This window comes from Lolium perenne, chromosome 4 (assembly GCF_019359855.2).
Source record: "Lolium perenne isolate Kyuss_39 chromosome 4, Kyuss_2.0, whole genome shotgun sequence".
Taxonomy (NCBI): domain Eukaryota; kingdom Viridiplantae; phylum Streptophyta; class Magnoliopsida; order Poales; family Poaceae; genus Lolium; species Lolium perenne.
The window spans coordinates 73135515-73154029 of record NC_067247.2 but is presented as its reverse complement, the minus strand read 5'-3'; the positions used below and the strand labels follow the sequence as shown (position 1 = coordinate 73154029).

Sequence of the window (18515 nt, the reverse complement as noted above, 5' to 3'; positions counted from 1 at the left end):
ACAATCTTCATCGTTTATGTCAAAAGAAAAAAAATCTGCATCGTGAAGTCCCAGTAGAACCTCTACCGTACTGCACTAGACATACTGATGTGCCTCACGGTGGCTCGGTTCAGTTAACCTTGCATTCCAGACCAGACGCACTATCCAGCCACCGCATCGTGCTCTTCCACCATGGCTTATCACGAGAGAGCCGATCCAGGCGTTGCCGTTCACGGGCGGGCAGGCAGGCCGGAAAGGCGGCGGACGGCTTACCAGGAACGGCGAAGAGGGAGGTGGGGCGGCCATGGTCCATGTGCGCTCGGCCGCTCGCCGTGGGTATATAGCGGCGGCTCGTCGAGGTGCCGCCCACTCCCCAGTGTTCCCCAGCAGTGCACACTCGCCTTCTCCCCCCTGCTCCGGACTCGCTCTTCCTCTTCAGTCTGCTGCTGCTCCGTCTACGACTCTACGTGCTGAGGTGAGCGAATGATTCTCCAAGCGGCAGCTCTGTTACTGCTCCATTTTTCTCTCTCGTTTCTTTCGTTAGATAGCTTATTATTGTGGAGTACATGATTGTTTGCTTCTCTGTTTTGACTTGTAATGATGTTGCTACTAAAACAGTGCAAAAGAAATTCGTCTAGTCTAAGTGAAGCTATACCACACATGTAAGAAACATCCATTAATCTAGCACAAGGCTCTAACAATGCAACATAATCTTCTACCATAGATCTTGAGCCAGCAAGACTTGCAGACATGTTTAAATTGGTCGCAAACTGGAAGGTTTTCCAGTCAGTTATTTATCTTACCTCTATCTTTGATACGATCAAAGCTATAGATACAGATAAGTGTGTATACGAGGCTCTAACAAATATATATGAAGCCTTTCTAGCGAAAGCTAAAACAACTACATAAGTTTCCTGCGTAGTTTGTTCATGGGTGACGATGCTGGTTGCCTACTTGCAGAGAAGGATGTGCACAAAAGTGAAAAAAAGTTCGATCTCAGTGCCTGTCTTCATGGGTTGGCAGCAAGCCAGCAACACACTACACACATATAATGGTCTGGGAGGAGCTCCTAAGAAGAGTTTTGTAGATCTTTTTTACAAGAATAGTATTTCTCAGTGCATAGTGCCATTGGAGAAAACACGACTAGCCAGTTAGTGCAGGAAAAATAATCCACACAATTTTTTTTTTTTGCGGGTAATAATCCACACAATTCTGGCAAAGAACAACTCAGAGCTAAACTACTAGTAGATCTGAATGCACACCGAAAAGTAACAAGTCACTAAAGTGAATTCCGAACCTCATGATACGCGTACCCAGCACAAACCTAAAACGAAATGCCAAATTGTAAGAAATCAAATTGCTGCAGCTGTATCTGTGTGTCTTAACGAGATTGAGACCACACAACATTTGTTTCCCTCCTTCATGGCTTCCAGCCACATTCTGCTGGATTTTTTTTATGTTTCTACGCAAATTTATTCTCCTTCATTAACACATTGTAGTTGTCCTTTTTATTTCACTTGTACCCAGTGTGTGTTGCACTCTCATTATTAGAATAGCTTCTCTCAAACTAGAGGATTTCTATTTATGATTATATAGAAATTGATTATCCATCACTAACACATTGCCATCGTCATTTCTGTTTGATATGTATACTCAGTGTGCTGCACTCTCAATAGAAGTAGCACTTCCGAATTACTGGATTGAGAACTAGTTAAATCTCAGCCGACTGATAGATCTGTGATGCAAAGATTTGTGCTTGTATACTTTTCTCTTTGACTGGGTCCTTAGTTTGGGATGTGGGAGCATGACCCATACTGGAGCGTGCAACATGACCAGCTCATTTATTTTTTTCATTTCGTCCTAATTTGTCTCCACATTTTTATTGATTGTGTCAGTGAGTGCACATACTATTATCGTATACTACGTACATTTTAGTGCGACACTTCTAATGTTCCCCATCCATGATTTTGTGTGTTAGTGATTGTGTTAATCAGTTTGTTTGTTAACCCAGATAATTAACGATGTTAGCCTGCAAGGCGTTGACATGCTCTTTGCTGCTGATGCTACTTGTCCTGTCATCTGGTAGGAAGACCATCGATCTACACATCTCGATCCTATCAGATTTATACAGCTTAATATGTAATTTGAATTTCTTGTTTATCGATGCAGAAGAGGTGGGGGTGGCAGGCAGATCATGTGACTGTAAATACAGCCGGACGTGGAGCGGCAAATTGTGCATTAAGCACGGAACCTGCAATAGGCCTTGTAGAGCCGAGGGATATGACAATGGGGGCTGCGAGGGCATCGCTCTATGCCTGTGCTGCAAGAAGTGCGATGGCTAACTCACCAACTTGTCCGTAATTTGTCATATGGGATACCACATGCACGGTCAGTCGGAGCTACTGCTTTGAGTGCATGTATGAACTTTCTCCATATGGCATAATAAAGGAACATTAAGATCTTGAAAGTTCAGTGTTCATATGTGGCAATGTCACCTTTGCTTGTGAGTAGCTGTCAGTGTAGGATAGTGTGTTTGAAGGTGGTGGCTGATATCTTTATATATGAACTGAAGACACAACTTCATCAAAGTTGATTATGTATCAGTAGTTGAGCATATACCTACGGAATTTGAAAATTGGGGAGAATTCCCCTCTGCAAGCAAGTGAAATTAAGTAGGATAATATGCATGATGAACTTAGAGGACATTCAAGGCAAAGGTCCTCAAGAAATTTGGATACGTCAACTTAGGATACATACATGATATGGTAAGCGTGAATCACATTGATACCTCAACTCTGGATACCCAGTTGGCAAACAAAGACGTACGCATGATATGTCGATAATCAGTGTGGGTCACATTGATACCACAACTCTGGATACATAGTTGTTTCGCACGTCAAGACATGGAAAGACACATGATATGTCGATAATCAGTGCGGGTCACATTGATACCACGCTACTTCGGAATCCGGATACATAGTTGATAATTAGTGTGGATCACATTGAAAATCCGATAGAAAAACAAAATATAAATTGCAACAAACTAGAAACTACACTTAAGATAAAAATAGGAAACCAAAAGCTGTACTACATCAATGTCTCTATTATTAAAAAGGATTCCAAAAGCGATGCTAAATCAACATGCGTCTCTACTATTTGCGTTTAACTACGCTGACATAAGGCAGCTCCACGGAACCCATGAAGATTTTACCATTGCCCCTCTCCATTATCTCTGTCGGCCTAACGCTCTTGGGGCCTCTCATCTCCTCGAGAATCTTCCCATTGGCACCAACCCTCACGGCGAGCAGATGGCTGTCACGGCCGAAGGGCAGCTCGTTTTTCTCACGGTGTAGCGCCACCCAGTAACCTCCTCTCGTGTCAGGCCTTACATTATCAGGGTAGCCAGGGAGGTCAGCGAAAGGCTCGGATCTCCCCGCGTCGGGCCCTTTGATCCAGTGCCTTAGTAGCTTGCACGGCCCGGTGGACGCGACCACGAGGTGGGTACGGTCGGTGCTGAGGGTGACGCCATTAGAGTAGGTCATGTCCGTTTGGAGCACGGTGACGTCTGATGTGCGCGGGTCGTACCTCATGAGACGCCCCGTGGAGTCCCCGGTTCTAGTCACCATCTCGTGCTGCGCCCTGTTGTAGTTCATGGAGCTATCCGTGAAGTAGACCTGCCCGGTGGTTTGGTCGACGTCGACCCCGTTGGTGAAGCGGAGAGGCACGCCGTCGACGTTGTTGACCAGCACGGTGGCCTCCCCGCCGCCGGGGCCGACCCGCATGAGCCCCTTGTACGCGTCGGCCACGTACAGGTCTCCCGTCCTCTGGTCGAACCGCAGGCCGAGCGGGCGGCCGCAGCGGCTCTCGGTGGCGGTCTCCGGGCGGAACTTGGTGGCCGTGCACGTCTGGCTGTCGTAGCCGGGGCCGTGCGTGTAGGTGGTCCAGCCGAGCTTGTCGCCGTTCCACTTGAGCACGCGGCCGTCCGAGACGCCGCTGTAGGGGCCGTGGCCCTCGCCGTCGAAGGCGACGCTCTCTGGCCCGCGCACCGTCCCGCGTGGAAGCGGCAGGTGCTGGCTCCGGGTGGCGTCGATGCTAGCCATGGTGGCCGCCAGGGCGCCGGGCATGAGCAGCATGATGATGATGGCCAGCGAGACGACGGCCTTGGCGAGGCGGCTCATCCCGCACCCCATGTTTGCTTGTTGCTTCTTTGGTCGATTGATGAGATCGACTTCGGCGTCGCTGGCTCGCTCGTACCTAGGTGTACGTACGTACGTATTTTGGTTCTGTGATGGAGCTAGCTTCGTATGTGGTTTCGCTAATTCGATCGGCGGTGAGACTTGAGACTTGAGAGTACAGGGGCGGGTGGCTGCCCTTTTATAAAGTACCGGTGGAGAAGTTTCCAGCGGTCCGAGTCGGCGCACGATACTGCCAGTGCCAGAGGTCGGAATCGGATTCCTACGTTTTGCTTAAGTGCGACGAGTCCGAGAGCGACTGTGAGTCTGCAAGGCAGGCATGTCCAAACAGCAAACGGAGGAAAGTATCCTTTTACGGCTGCACGGTCGAAAATGGGATGCGCCCCATCCCAACGGCTTCTAACATATAATAGATGCCTCCCAACGGGGGCCTCACAGGGCATCCACACATGCAACTTGGCACGCATGGGCTGGCCGGTTGCCTTTTTTCAGCTACCACTGCTGGTCCACGTGGTGTTATCTAATTGGCTCAAATAAAGAGAATACGTGAGACAAAATCAGTCCAGGACGAAACCCTTCTCAATCGCTGCAGCCGCTTCCCCAATCCCACCTCTATCCTTCCGCCCTTCTCTTTCCATCGTCTGAGACAATCACTGCAACATCTCTGATGTCGCTGGGTCGCCTTGGGCGCGAGCGCCGAGTCGACGCGAGCGGGTCCCCGGCCTTGAGCGCGGGTGCCGCGAAAGGCGCGAGCCTCGCGTATGGCATGCCCCGTCCGCCCTGCTCACCGCCCTTGCTGATAGGTAACCATCTCCTCCTTTTCTCTTCCTCTATCTCTCTACCTAGAATCCTCAACCAACCTTGAATTTTTGAATCTCTGATCTATATATTTTATCTATATGTATGTGGTACCAGTGGATCTAACCGATTTTGTTAGGTGCTGGGTCTGCTACAGGATGGTCTTCTTGGGCAAGGATATTATTTGTAGGTCATTGTTGTTTTTATTTGGGCAACATTTTCGTGCATAAGTCCTAATAGTGAGATTGTAGCTCCTTCTTTTTACATCCAAATTGCAACTCTTTATTTGATAGGGTACCTACACAATTAAGATTTATCATGTTTTGCTCTGCAGGTAATCAGGATGCAAATGTGATATTGCAACCTGTGTACCAAGCTTGAAGTAAGTAATCATAAAATCCAAGCGATTTTACATCTGAATGTTGTTGTTGAGCTGGATGGTATACCCTTTTCCTTTTCATCAATATAAATTTTAACGAAACCTATATTTTGTATTTTTTGGAGATATGCCCAAGAGGCAATAATAAATTAGTTATTGTTATATCTTATTGTTCATGATAAATGTTTACATCTCATGCTATAATTGTATTAACCGAAACATTGATACATGTGTGTTATGTAAACAACAAGGAGTCCCTAGTAAGCCTCTTGTATAACTAGCTTGTTGATTAATGGATGATCATGGTTTCGTGATCATGAACATTGGATGTTATTAATAACAAGGTTATGTCATTAGGTGAATGATATAATGGACACACACCCAAATGAGCGTAGCATAAGATCAAGTCATTAAGTTCAATTTGCTATAAGCTTTCGATACATAGTTGTCTTAGTCCTTCGACCATGAGATCATGTAAATCACTTACACCGGAAGGGTACTTTGATTACATCAAACGCCATTGCGTAAATGGGTGGCAATAAAGGTGGGATTAAGTATTTGGAAAGTGTGAGTTGAGGCATATGGATCAATAGTGGGATTTATCCATCCTGATGACGGATAGATATACTCTGGGCCCTCTCGGTGGAATGTCATCTGATTAGCTTGCAAGCATATGAATGGTTCATAAGAGATCACATACCACGGTACGAGTAAAGAGTACTTGTCGGTAACGAGGTTGAACAAGGTATGGAGATACCGATGATCGAACCTCGGACAAGTAAAATATCGCGAGACAAAGGGAATTGGCATCGTATGTAAATGGTTCAATCGATCACTAAGTCATCGTTGAATATGTGGGAGCCATTATGGATATCCAGATCCCGCTATTGGTTATTGCTCGGAGAGGAGTCTCGACCATGTCTACATAGTTCGCGAACCGTAGGGTGACGCGCTTAAGGTTCGATGTCGCATAAGTAGATTCGGAATATGAGTTGGAGTCCGAAGTTTTTGTTCGGAGTCTCGGATGGGATCCGGGACATCACGAGGAGGTCCGGAATGGTCCGGAGAATAAGATTCATATATGGGAAGTCAATTTCCGGGGTTCGGGAAAAAGTCCGGTGTTTTGACCGGAGCTTCTAGAAGGTTCAAGAGGGCCACCAGTGGGCCCACCACCCCGGGAGAGGCCACATAGGCGCCACATGGCATAGTGGGTCCTACCCACCATGACATGTGGGCCTAGGCCGGCCCCCCTTAGAGATAAGATCTATCTCCAGTTTAAATGGTTTAAATCTAGAGATAAGATCTATCTCCTAAAATAAATGGTTTAAATTAGGAGATAAGGGGGAAAACTTGGGGGAGGAGTTTGCCCCCCATGTGGCCGGCCAAAGCGGGTAGGTGGGCCCTAGGGGAAACCCTAGGCCAACCCCCCACCTATATAAAGAGGGGAGGGGGTGGCCGGCCAAGGCACCCCATCCAGAAACCCTGGCCGCCCCCCTCTCTTCCTCCTCCATATGCTGCGCAGGCTTAGGCGAAGCCCTGCAGCAATTCTTCTCCACCACCACCACCACGCCGTCGTGCTGCTGGGATTCCGTGGAGATCTACCACACCTCCGCTGCCCGCTGGAACGGGGAGAGGAAGGGCTTCATCGACACCGTACGCGCGACCGAGTACGGAAGTGCTGCCGGATTGCAGCATTGGGGATGATCGTCTACACCAACAACGAGATCTAATCTCGTAGGCTTTGGAAATCTTCAAGGGTTAGTATCTTATCAATCTCGTTGCTCCGATCTTGTAGATTAGATCTTGGGTGTTCCATAGATTAGATCTTGGATTTATTCGTCTTGCGGTAGGAAATTTTTTGTTTTCTATGCTACGAACCCCATCAGTGGTATCAGAGCCATGTCTATGCATAGATCTGTTGCACGAGTAGAACACAATGGTTTTGTGGGCGTTGATGCTTTTGTTGCTTTAGTTTGTGTACTTTGCATCTTGCGGGATGGTGGGATGAAGCGGCCCGGGCTAACTTTACATGACCGCGTCTCATGAGACTTGCTCCACGCTTGACATGCAACTTGTATTGCATAAGTGGCTTTGCGGGTGTCTGTCTCTCCCACCATAGTGAAGATTCCAATTTGAACTTTCTATTGTCAACACTAGTATCACCGTTGTGGTTCATGTTCGTAGGTAGATTGGATCTTACTCGAAAACCCTAAACCACGTAAAATATGCAAACCAAATTAGAGGAGTTTAACTTGTTTTTGCAGGGGTTTGGTGATGTGATATGGCCATGATGTGATGATGATTATATTTGATGTATGAGATGTTCATTGTTGTATTATGGCAACCGGCAGGAGCCTAATGGTTGTATTTAATTTTTGTTAAAGACCTGCGTGTCTATTCATCATGTAATAGCTTTATTTCAAGTAGTTGTCATAGTAGCTATAAGTGATGGACAACCATGAAGCGGCGCCACGGACCTTGGTGCAATGCTGGTGATGATGGAGATCATGATCATGTGCTTTGGAGATGGAGATCAAAAGCACAAGAAGAAAGGCCATATCATATCACATATTATGAATTGCATGTGATGTTAATCCTTTATGCATCTTATCTTGCTTAGATCGCGACGGTAGCATTATAAGATGATCCCTCACATTAATATCAAGATAATAAAGTGTTCTCCCCTCGTATGCACCGTTGCTACAGTTCGTCGTTTTGAAGCATCTCGTGATGATCGGATGTGATAGACTCTACGTTCACATACAACGGGTGTAAGCCATGTTTGCACACGCGGAATACTTGGGTTTGCTTGACGAGCCTAGCATGTACAGACATGGCCTCGGGACAACGGAAACCGAAAGGTTGAACACGAGTCATATGGATGATATGATCAACATGTTGATGTTCACCATTGAAGCTACATCATCTCACGTGATGATCGGTTTTGGTGTAGTGGATGTGGATCGTGTGCCACTTAACAACTATGAGGGATGTTGTATTAAGTGGGAGTTCATTAGTAATTAGATTAAAACATGAATTAATTATCATGAACATAGTCTGAATAGTATTTTGAATTAAATTTGTAGAATTGGCATCTGTTATCTACCATGCGCTAGTCTTGTAATTGAGATAGAAATATTGTTAAGTCTGACAAGTAACTCTACGGACTGGTACCGTATTGTTAAAGAATCAAGAAATGATTAAGTCCTATTGCAAACTTTTAGTAAACCTCTCCTTAATGATTCAAAGAATAATGGTTTCAATTAGTACCTAGAATCATCTTGCCTCCGTGAAACTTGAAGTTCAAATCTGTTTGAAAAGTAAGGAGCTGGAAATTTTGTTTTCAGAAATAAGCAAGGTATGAGATATATGTGATACCTAAGACCTTATTGCAAGATGATAGAATATAATCTAGTGAGACTACATAAACTCATAAGTTTTATGGGAATGTACGAAGGTTGAAGACGCCAGGCGTCCCAATCCTCCAACTAGTTGAGCACTAACGATATTCGCATATCCATGAAGTGATCGTCCTTAGTATGCACCGTTGCTAAGACTCGTCGTTTCAAAGCATCACGTGATGATCGGGTGTGATAGATTCTACGTGTGCATACAACGGGTGCAAGCCAGATTTGCACATGCGAATACTGAGGTTAAACTTTACGAGCCTAGCATGTACATACGTGGTCTCGGAAAGTCGTCATGATATAATGGATAAAATTATGAGTGAAATTGTTCATCATATTACAAAGTTACTAATAGTGATATCTAGAACACTTGTCATATGATGATCAAAACTTCAAAGTAAAAACCTCAAGGTTATTGGTATTTGACCAATGGACCTAGAAGTTATTGAAGGTGAAGTGTTTTTTCTGAGAGTGAGGAAAACTAAAAGAGAAACTACAAAAGATATTTTGCCTTAAAGAAAGAAAAAAGACTAGAAAATCTAGCTCAGGTATATAGATGATATACATGTTATGGATGTATTCCTTGTTTGGTCACATAATAATATTCTTGGGTATTTGTACCAGATTGGTTGGTATGAGATGTCATACAGTACAACGCAATACAAGAATACGATGGCCTAAGTGACTGATAAGGAATATGGTAATAATGCACTTCTGGAATATAATAAAATGTTATTATGTTTGTCGTTGGCATTCTACCTAGCCCTTAGAATTTATAATAAAGAACTTAATAATTGTTATTTTGCTCTGGTCAAATAAAAACAATGAGTTGTTCAAATTATGACATTACTCCATGTACGATGGATAAGTTATTATAAATATTTATGGTGAAGCACACATACATAACACTGACGCTAAAATGCCATAAGGCAAATGATGTGAATTTCACTCATTAGTGGAACCGCCATTTAGGTCATGTTAGAAAGGAACACATGAAGGAACTCCATGCAAATGGACTTTTGGAGTCATTTGATTTCTGAATCGTTTGGCGCTTGCAAATCTCTTCTAAAAAAATGACTAAAATACCATTTATAGGCCAAGAGTTGAACGGACAACTAATTTAGTGGAAACATACATGACGATGTATGTGGTTCACTGGGCATAGTTGTGTGCGGGAGATTCCTCTACTTAATGAAAACTTCCAACAATGAATTGAGTATATATATATATATGTGGATATATTCGATAAGGAAGAAGTTTGAAACATTTGAATGGATTCAAATAAGTTTCAGCATGAAGTGGAAATCATCGTAATAGAAAAGTCAAATATCTATGATTGGATCATAGTGGAAATATTTGAATTATAAGTTTTAGAGAACATCTAAGAGAGTTATGAAGTTCACTAGTAGGAAAAGCCTCATCAGTGGCGCACCAAAAATGGATTCTGTGGCGCATGGTTGGTGCGCCACAGAAACGTCGCCACAAAAATAAGGTTTCTGTGGCGCACCTGCCCATGCGCCACAGAATTAAGGTTTCTGTGGCGCACTGGTTCTTAGGTGCGCCACAGAAAAGCGTGCGCCACAGAATTGGTTTTTAGTGCGCCACAGAATTTGCTTGTATTATACACGATTTTGTGCTGCCTGCTATACACATGCAGTATAGACAGCAATACAGATATACAGATACACAGGTTATATACAGCAACATTCAGATATAATATAAATATCATGTACATTGCACAGATATAACATAGACATCATCATCACATTACTTAGAGCCCGATCGAATAAATATATAGTGGCAATTAAGTGTCAAATGTTTTGCATACAACTCTTAATTCATACAAATTTCACAATTTCGAGATACAAAGTAGTCTTCATCCGGTTCCTCCTTTGCTCCCTCATCTCTACCCACCAGGCTCGCTTGCATCGGGGTCTTCATATCCAGTTCCTACTATGATGAAAATGGAAGAAAGTGAGACCAACAAGTCCGATGCACAAGAGAAATGGAATAAATGCCTCATACATTGTTGGTCAACACAAATATTAACATTTAGGGATGGCGTAAGTGAGACCAAGTCCGATGCACAAGAGATTGATATTTGTGCTATCTTACCAGGCTCACTTACGCCACCCCCAAGTGTACGGGGACCAAACATTTTAATCATCGGCATTTTGAAAATCTCAAAGCAACTGGAATAACAAAATGGAATAAGTGCCTCATACATTATTGGTCAACACAAATACTATGGTCAGAAACCATAGTTGCAGTATACACCGCAGTATACTTTGCAGAAGGGCCCCCTTTCCCCGGCCGCCGTTCCGTGAACGGGTCTTTGACGAGACAACAACGCCGATCTGCCTCTCCGGTGCAGAACCACGGCAGTCCCAACCGCCTCCCTTGTGGCCGTGTGTCCCGCGTCCTGCATTGTTCGCCTTCTTGCCCGGTGAACCAATAGACTGATCGTAGGAATAAGGAAACCGATGACGGTCGGTCGCAAGATTAGATTGCGATCGGCCGTCATCGGCTTCCTTATTCCAACGATCGCCTATTGTTCAGCTGGGCAAGAAGGCGAAGAGTGCATGGCGCAGAGACGCGGCCACAAGAGAGGCGGCTGGACCGGCGTGGTTCTCGCGCCGAGAGGCATGTCGGCGTTGTTGTCTCGTCAAAGACTCGTTCACGAACGGCGGCCGGGAAAGGGGGGCCCGTCTACAAAGTATATTGCGGCGTATAGGTGACCAAACATTCTAATCATCGGCACTAAAATGGAAGAAAGAGCCAAGTGGTATCTCAACTAGATATCATATGCCTCATACTTTGTTGGTCGAAAGAAATATTAACATTCAGGGATGGGGTCAGCGAGGCCAGGTAGGATGCACAAGAGAGATTGATAGTTGTGCCATCGCACCAGGCTCAGTGGCCCCACCCCAGAGTGTACAAGTGACCAAACAATTTAATCATCGGCACTAGAATGGAAGAAAGGCCAATGCAATTAAGAAGTAGCTAGTATGAACTAAATGGAATGCCTCATACTTTGTTGGTCGAAACAAATATTAACATCCCGGGATGGCGTTAGTGAGGCCAGGTAGGATGCACAAGAGATTGATATTTGTGCCATCACACCAGGCTCACTAGCGACACCCCGGAGTGTAAAGTTGACCGAACATTCTAATCATCGGCACTAAAATGGAAGAAAGAGCCAAGTGGTATCAACTAAATAGCATATGCCTCATACTTTGTTGGTCGAAACAAATATTAACATCCAGGGATGGAGTAAGTGAGGCCAGGTAGGATGCACAAGATATTGATATTTGTGCCATCACACCAGGCTCACTTGCTCCACCCCCGAGTGTACGAGTGATATCGACCAACCATCTAATCATCGGCAAGTACAAAAACACCACCAAACCAGCAACCATGGTGACATAAGTCAAGATGCACAAACACACATAGCATGCATGGAGCAGATGCTCCAAAGGTATTATTCATCACTTGGTATATAGACCAAGTGATGCTGGCAAAAGAGAGGCCAATCAAGAACCAGTAAATCCAGTAAGTGATAGATATGCCTAAACAAGCAACAACACATAGCATATCCCAGCTAACCAGATGAGACAAGTCTTGGTAGCCAACTTAATCACCTAGCACCACCTAGCCTTTTAAAACCATCAGAAACAGTCCTTTTTCTTCAAAGGATACCACAGTGGCATTCATTTACATGATCCCCTACTGTGGATATCTCTATTTTCATCAAAGCCAACAAGAAATAGATCATAAGGCATCAATTAAGGAGGCAACCAGGGACAAAGGCATCAATTGGGGTAATGTTAAAATGTTTGTCTCCAAATTTGGGAGAAATTTTTAATATTGGAGTCTAGCTAATGGAAATCAAGAACTAGTCTTGATCTCCAAATGGTGATTAGAGGGAATTTATTCATCTTAAGCAACATTAGGGACAAATGGGATCATGCAAGGGACTTGGGTCATTTGGATCATAAGGCATCAATTAAGGAGGCAACCAGGGACAAAGGGAAACATTTGATGATCCATTATCATAGGCAACAAAGCAGCAACTTTTCCCCTCTAATCTAGCTAGAGTCCTTAAAAGAAATCCATCATAAGCATGGTCAAATACACATATATAGCATGGGGCAGATGCTCCAAAGGGATTATATATTCATCACTTGGTAATTTGGAGAGCAAACAAGCAGTAGCCATAACACTCAATCCAATAATATAGTAATTTGGATCATAGGGCATCAATTAAGGAGGCAACCAGGGACAAAGGGAAACATTTGATGATCCAGTAAGTGCATGACACTTTGAGCTACCAAGAATAAAGGCCAACAGTGGATAAACATCTGCTCAACCATTTCTTGCACTAGAGGAAAAGTAACCAACATTGAAACTTGAACAGTCAAGTGACACTACAATCCAATAATATAGTAGCATACCATAAGCTCACAACAATCCATCAAGTAAATCTTCACAAGGATACCACAGTAGCATAGTAGCATACCATAAGCTCACAAGAATCCATCATTTTCTTCACAAGGATACCACAGTAGCATACCATAGTAGCATTTCATGCATTTAAATGAACCAGTAGCATCAAAACCAACCAAATGTCCAACTAGCAAGCAATACCAAGTGAGCAAGTCTTCATTACCTTGTACAGGTTCAGACAAGGATTTATAGAACAAGTACAGAGAGGCAGAGGCAGAGGAATAGACAATTTCTATAAGCATATAGAACACTCCAATTTCTATAAGCATAGACAATTTCATTGTCACATCTTTCTATAAGCATCACTAGCAGCAGCAATGCATATGAACACCATATACAGGTACGGTTCAGAACAATTTCATTGTCACATTGTACAGGTTCAGAACAACATATAGAACACTCCAATAAGCATCACTAGCAGCAGCAGCAATGCATATGAACACCATATGATGCAAAACGATTAGGGGCAATGCATCCAGAGCAACAGCAGCAATACATCCAGAGCGAGCATTTCGTCGAGCACGTTGTGCTCGCGCGGGGGAGGAAGAGGGAGGGGAGGGGAGGAAGAGGGAGGGAGCTCACCGACGACAACAACAGTTGTGGAGGAGCTCACCGACGACGACGGCAAGGGTGGAGGTCGCGGCGGCTCCTCCACCTTGACGCGACGGCGGCCCCTCCTCGCGGCGTCCCCTCCTCGCCGTAGCGGCAGCTTGTGCTGCAGGTGGCGGGGATGGGAGGAGCGTGGCGGCAGGCGGCCCTCGCGTAGGAAGGCGGCGGCGACGGCGATGGCGACGACCATGGCGGCGCGCGGTGAGGAGAGGGGAGAGGGGAGAGGCGCGCGGTACGGATCAGAGGTGAACAGGCGTGGGCGGGGGAGGGCACGGGATGATATAGCTAGGTTCCCTTAGTTCTGTGGCGCACCAGAACAAGTGCGCCACAGAATCAACTACTTCTGTGGCGCACCAAAGCTAGTGCGCCACGAAACAAGAATTTCTGGGGCGCAGCGCGCCTTGTGCGCCACAGAAATACCTACACTGATAATTGGGGGTGACAGGTTGTGGGGCCCGCCAAGTTTTTGTGGCGCATGGTCGGCTGCTGCGCCACAAAATTAAGCTGTTTCTGTGGCGCACCTTGCCTGGTGCGCCACAAAATAAATTTCTGTGGCGCATATTTTCTGGTGCGCCACAGAACTAAGGTCCGCCTATAAGGGTTTTCCTACTAGTGGTTGTTCTACAACTCACATTTCTTGGAGTATCATAGTGATGATGAAGTATCCGAGAGACGTATCCAAACCTTGTTGGATTAATGATGAGATAAAATAAAATGAAGCCATTATATTTTTGTGTATTATGCTTTAGAGACTATCGCTTTTACATTGTATAGAGCATCATCATGATCCATTGAAATGACACCATACGAGTTATGGCATGGGTGTAAACCCTAAATAGTCCTTTCATAAATTTTGGTATGCATAGCATAAGTAAATGAGTTTACAACCAAAATCGGATAAATGTCTTTGTTGATTATCCCATGAAATTGATTGGGAATTCTTTCCATTATGAAGTCAAAGACAAAAGTGTTTGTCAATGTTTCTTACTTGTTTCAAAGAAATTGTTTCTAGCGAACTATTTGAGTGGGAGGATGATACGTCTCCAACGTATCGATAATTTCTTATGTTCCATGCTACTTTATTGATGATACCTACATGTTTTATGCACATTATATGTCGTATTTACGCATTTTCTGGAACTAACCTATTAACAAGATGCCGAAGAGCCAGTTGCTGTTTTCTGCTGTTTTTGGTTTCAGAAATCCTAGTAACGAAATATTCTCGGAACTGGACGAAATCACCGCCCAGGGTCCTATTTTTGCACGAAGCTTCCAGAAGACCGAAGAGGAGTCGAAGTGGGGCCACGAGGGGCCGACACCATAGGGCGGCGCGGCCCAGGCCTTGGCCGCGCCGACCTGTGGTGTGGGGCCCTCGTGTGGCCCCCCACGTTGCCCTTCCGCCTACAAATAGCCTCCGTCGCGAAAACCCCAGTACCGAGAGCCACGATACGGAAAACCTTCCAGAGACGCCGCCGCCGCGAATCCCATCTCGGGGGATTCAGGAGATCGCCTCGGCACCACTGCCGAGAGGGGATTCATCTCCCGGAGGACTCTACACCGCCATGGTCGCCTCCGGAGTGATGAGTGAGTAGTTCACCCCTGGACTATGGGTCCATAGCAGTAGCTAGATGGTCGTCTTCTCCTAATTGTGCTTCATTGTTGGATCTTGTGAGCTGCCTAACATGATCAAGATCATCTATCTGTAATACTATATGTTGTGTTTGTCGGGATCCGATGGATAGAGAATACTATGTTATGGTGATTATCAATCTATTGTTTATGTGTTGTTTATGATCTTGCATGCTCTCCGTTATTAGTAGAGGCTCTGGCCAAGTTTTTGCTCTTAACTCCAAGAGGGAGTATTTATGCTCGATAGTGGGTTCATGCCTTCATTGACACCTGGGACAAAGGACGAAAGTTCTAAGGTTGTGATGTCTTTGTTGCCACTAGGGATAAAACATTGATTCTATGTCTAAGGATGTAGTTGTCGATTACATTACGCACCATACTTAATGCAATTGTCTGTTGCTTTGCAACTTAATACTGAATGGGGTTCGGATGATAACCTGAAGGTGGACTTTTTAGGCATAGATGCAGTTGGATGGCGGTCTATGTACTTTGTCGTAATGCCCTGATTAAATCTCACTATATTTATCATATCATGTATATGCATTGTTATGCCCTTCTCTATTTGTCAATTGCCCGACTGTAATTTGTTCACCCAACATGCTTTTATCTTATGGGAGAGACACCTCTAGTGAACTGTGGACCCCGGTCCTATTCTTTACATAGCATACAATCTACTGCAATACTTGTTTTACTGTTTTTTTGCAAACAATCATCTTCCACACAATACGGTTAATCCTTTGTTACAGCAAGCCGGTGAGATTGACAACCTCACTGTTTCGTTGGGACAAAGTACTTGGGTTGTGTTGTGCAGGTTCCACGTTGGCGCCGGAATCCCTGTTGTTGCGCCGCATCACATTTCGCCACCATCAACCTTCAACGTGCTTCTTGGCTCCTACTGGTTGGATTAAACCTTGGTTTCTTTCTGAGGGAAAACTTGCTACTGTGCGCATCATACCTTCCTCTTGGGGTTCCCAACGAACGTGTGAGTTACACGCAATCAAGCTCTTTTTCTGGCGCCGTTGCCGGGGAGATCAAGACACGCTGCAAGGGGAGTCTCCACTTCTCAATCTCTTTACTTTGTTTTTGTCTTCCTTTATTTTATTTACTACTTTGTTTGCTGCACCTAAACAAAACACAAAAAAATTAGTTGCTAGTTTTACTTTATTTACTGTCTTGCTCTCCATATCAAAAACACACAAAAATTAGTTACTTGCATTTACTTTATCTAGTTTGTTTTATTTACCGTTGCTAAAATGAATACCCCTGAAAAATACTAAGTTGTGTGACTTCACAAATGCAAATAATAATGATTTCCTATGCACACCTATTGCTCCACCTGCTACTACAGCAGAATTCTTTAAAATTAAACCTGCTTTACTGAACTTGGTTATGAGAGATCAATTTTCTGGTGTTAGTTCTGATGATGCTGCTTACCATATCTATTATTTTGTTGAACTTTGTGAAATGCAAAAGTATAAGGATGTAGATGGTGATATTATTAAATTGAAAGTGTTTCCTTTCTCATTAAGAGGAAGAGCTAAAGATTGGTTGCTATCTTTGCCTAAGAATAGTATTGATTCATGGACTAAATGTAAGGATGCTTTTATTGGTAGATATTATCCTCCCGCTAAAATTATATCTTTGAGAAGTAGCATAATGAATTTTAAGCAATTAGATACTGAACATGTTGCTCAAGCATGGGAGAGAATGAAAACTTTGGTAAAGAATTGCCCAACCCATGGACTGACTACTTGGATGATCATCCAAACCTTCTATGCAGGACTAAATTTTTCTTCGCGGAATTTATTGGATTCAGCTGCTGGAGGTACCTTTATGTCCATCACTTTGGGGGCGGCTACAAAATTTCTTGATGATATGATGATAAATTACTCTGAATGGCACACAGAAAGAGCTCCACAAGGTAAGAAGGTAAATTCTGTTGAAGAAACCTCTTCCTTGAGTGATAAGATTGATGTGATTATGTCTATGATTGTGAATGGTAGATCTAATGTTGATCCAAATAATGTTCCTTTAGCTTCATTGGTTGCTCAAGAAGAAAATGTTGATGTGAATTTCATTAAAAATAATAATTTCAACAACAATGCTTATAGGAACAACTCTGGTAATAACTATAGGCCATATCCTTCTGCTAATGGTAATGGTTATGGAAATTCTTATGGGAATTCTTACAACAATAATAGGAGTGTACCCTCTGGTCTTGAATCTACGCTTAAAGAATTTATTAGTACACAAACTGCTTTTAACAAATCTGTTGAGGAAAAGCTTGATAAAATTGATATTATTGCTTCTAGAGTTGATAGACTTGCCTCTGATGTTAATCTTTTAAAATTGAAAGTTATGCCTAATAATGATATTGATAATAAGATTACTACTACAGCAAATGCCATCCAAGTTAGAATTAATGAGAATATAAGATTAATGGCTGAATTGCGTGCTAGGTGGGATAGAGAAGAAAATAAAAAACTAGCGAAAGAGAATAATGTAGCTAAAGTTTGGACTATTACCACCATTAGTAATGATAATGATTCACATGTTGCTGCACCTCCTACTATCAATGGTAAAATAATTGGTGTTGGCAATGTTTCTACTCCTAGTGCAAAGCGTACAAAACTGCCTGAAATTGCTAAAACTGCTGAAACTGTTTGTGATAAAACTGCTGAAATTTTTTCCAACCTTGGGAACAATGATCCCATTGCTGTAGCTCATAATGATTTAGATTTTGATGATTGCCACATCTCTGAAGTTATAAAGTTCTTGCAAAAACTTGCTAAAAGTCCTAATGCTAGTGCTATAAATTTAGCCTTTACAAAACATATTACAAATGCTCTCATAAAAGCTAGAGAAGAGAAACTAAAACTTGAAACTTCTATTCCTAGAAAGTTAGAAGATGGTTGGGAGCCCATCATTAAAATGAAATTCAATGACTTTGAATGTAATGCTTTATGTGATCTTGGTGCAAGTATTTCTGTTATGCCTAAAAAGATTTATGATATG

The 18515-nt window shown here is 43.6% G+C and overlaps 1 protein-coding gene and 1 long non-coding RNA gene across 2 annotated transcripts; one reads left to right on the top strand and one right to left on the bottom strand.

Moving 5' to 3' along the window:
• The first annotated feature begins 81 nt into the window (after positions 1 to 81).
• Positions 82 to 2582, top strand: LOC139830859 (uncharacterized). The gene is made up of 3 exons (XR_011744357.1): positions 82 to 454; positions 1991 to 2061; positions 2149 to 2582. It is a non-coding gene; the product is annotated as an uncharacterized lncRNA (long non-coding RNA).
• Positions 2583 to 3131: 549 nt separating this feature from the next.
• LOC127348571 (protein STRICTOSIDINE SYNTHASE-LIKE 10-like) lies at positions 3132 to 4169 on the bottom strand. Its single transcript, XM_051374556.2, has one exon. The coding sequence runs from the start codon at positions 4167 to 4169 to the stop codon at positions 3132 to 3134; it is 1038 nt and encodes a 345-aa protein (XP_051230516.1).
• Between the last annotated feature and the right edge of the window lie 14346 nt (positions 4170 to 18515).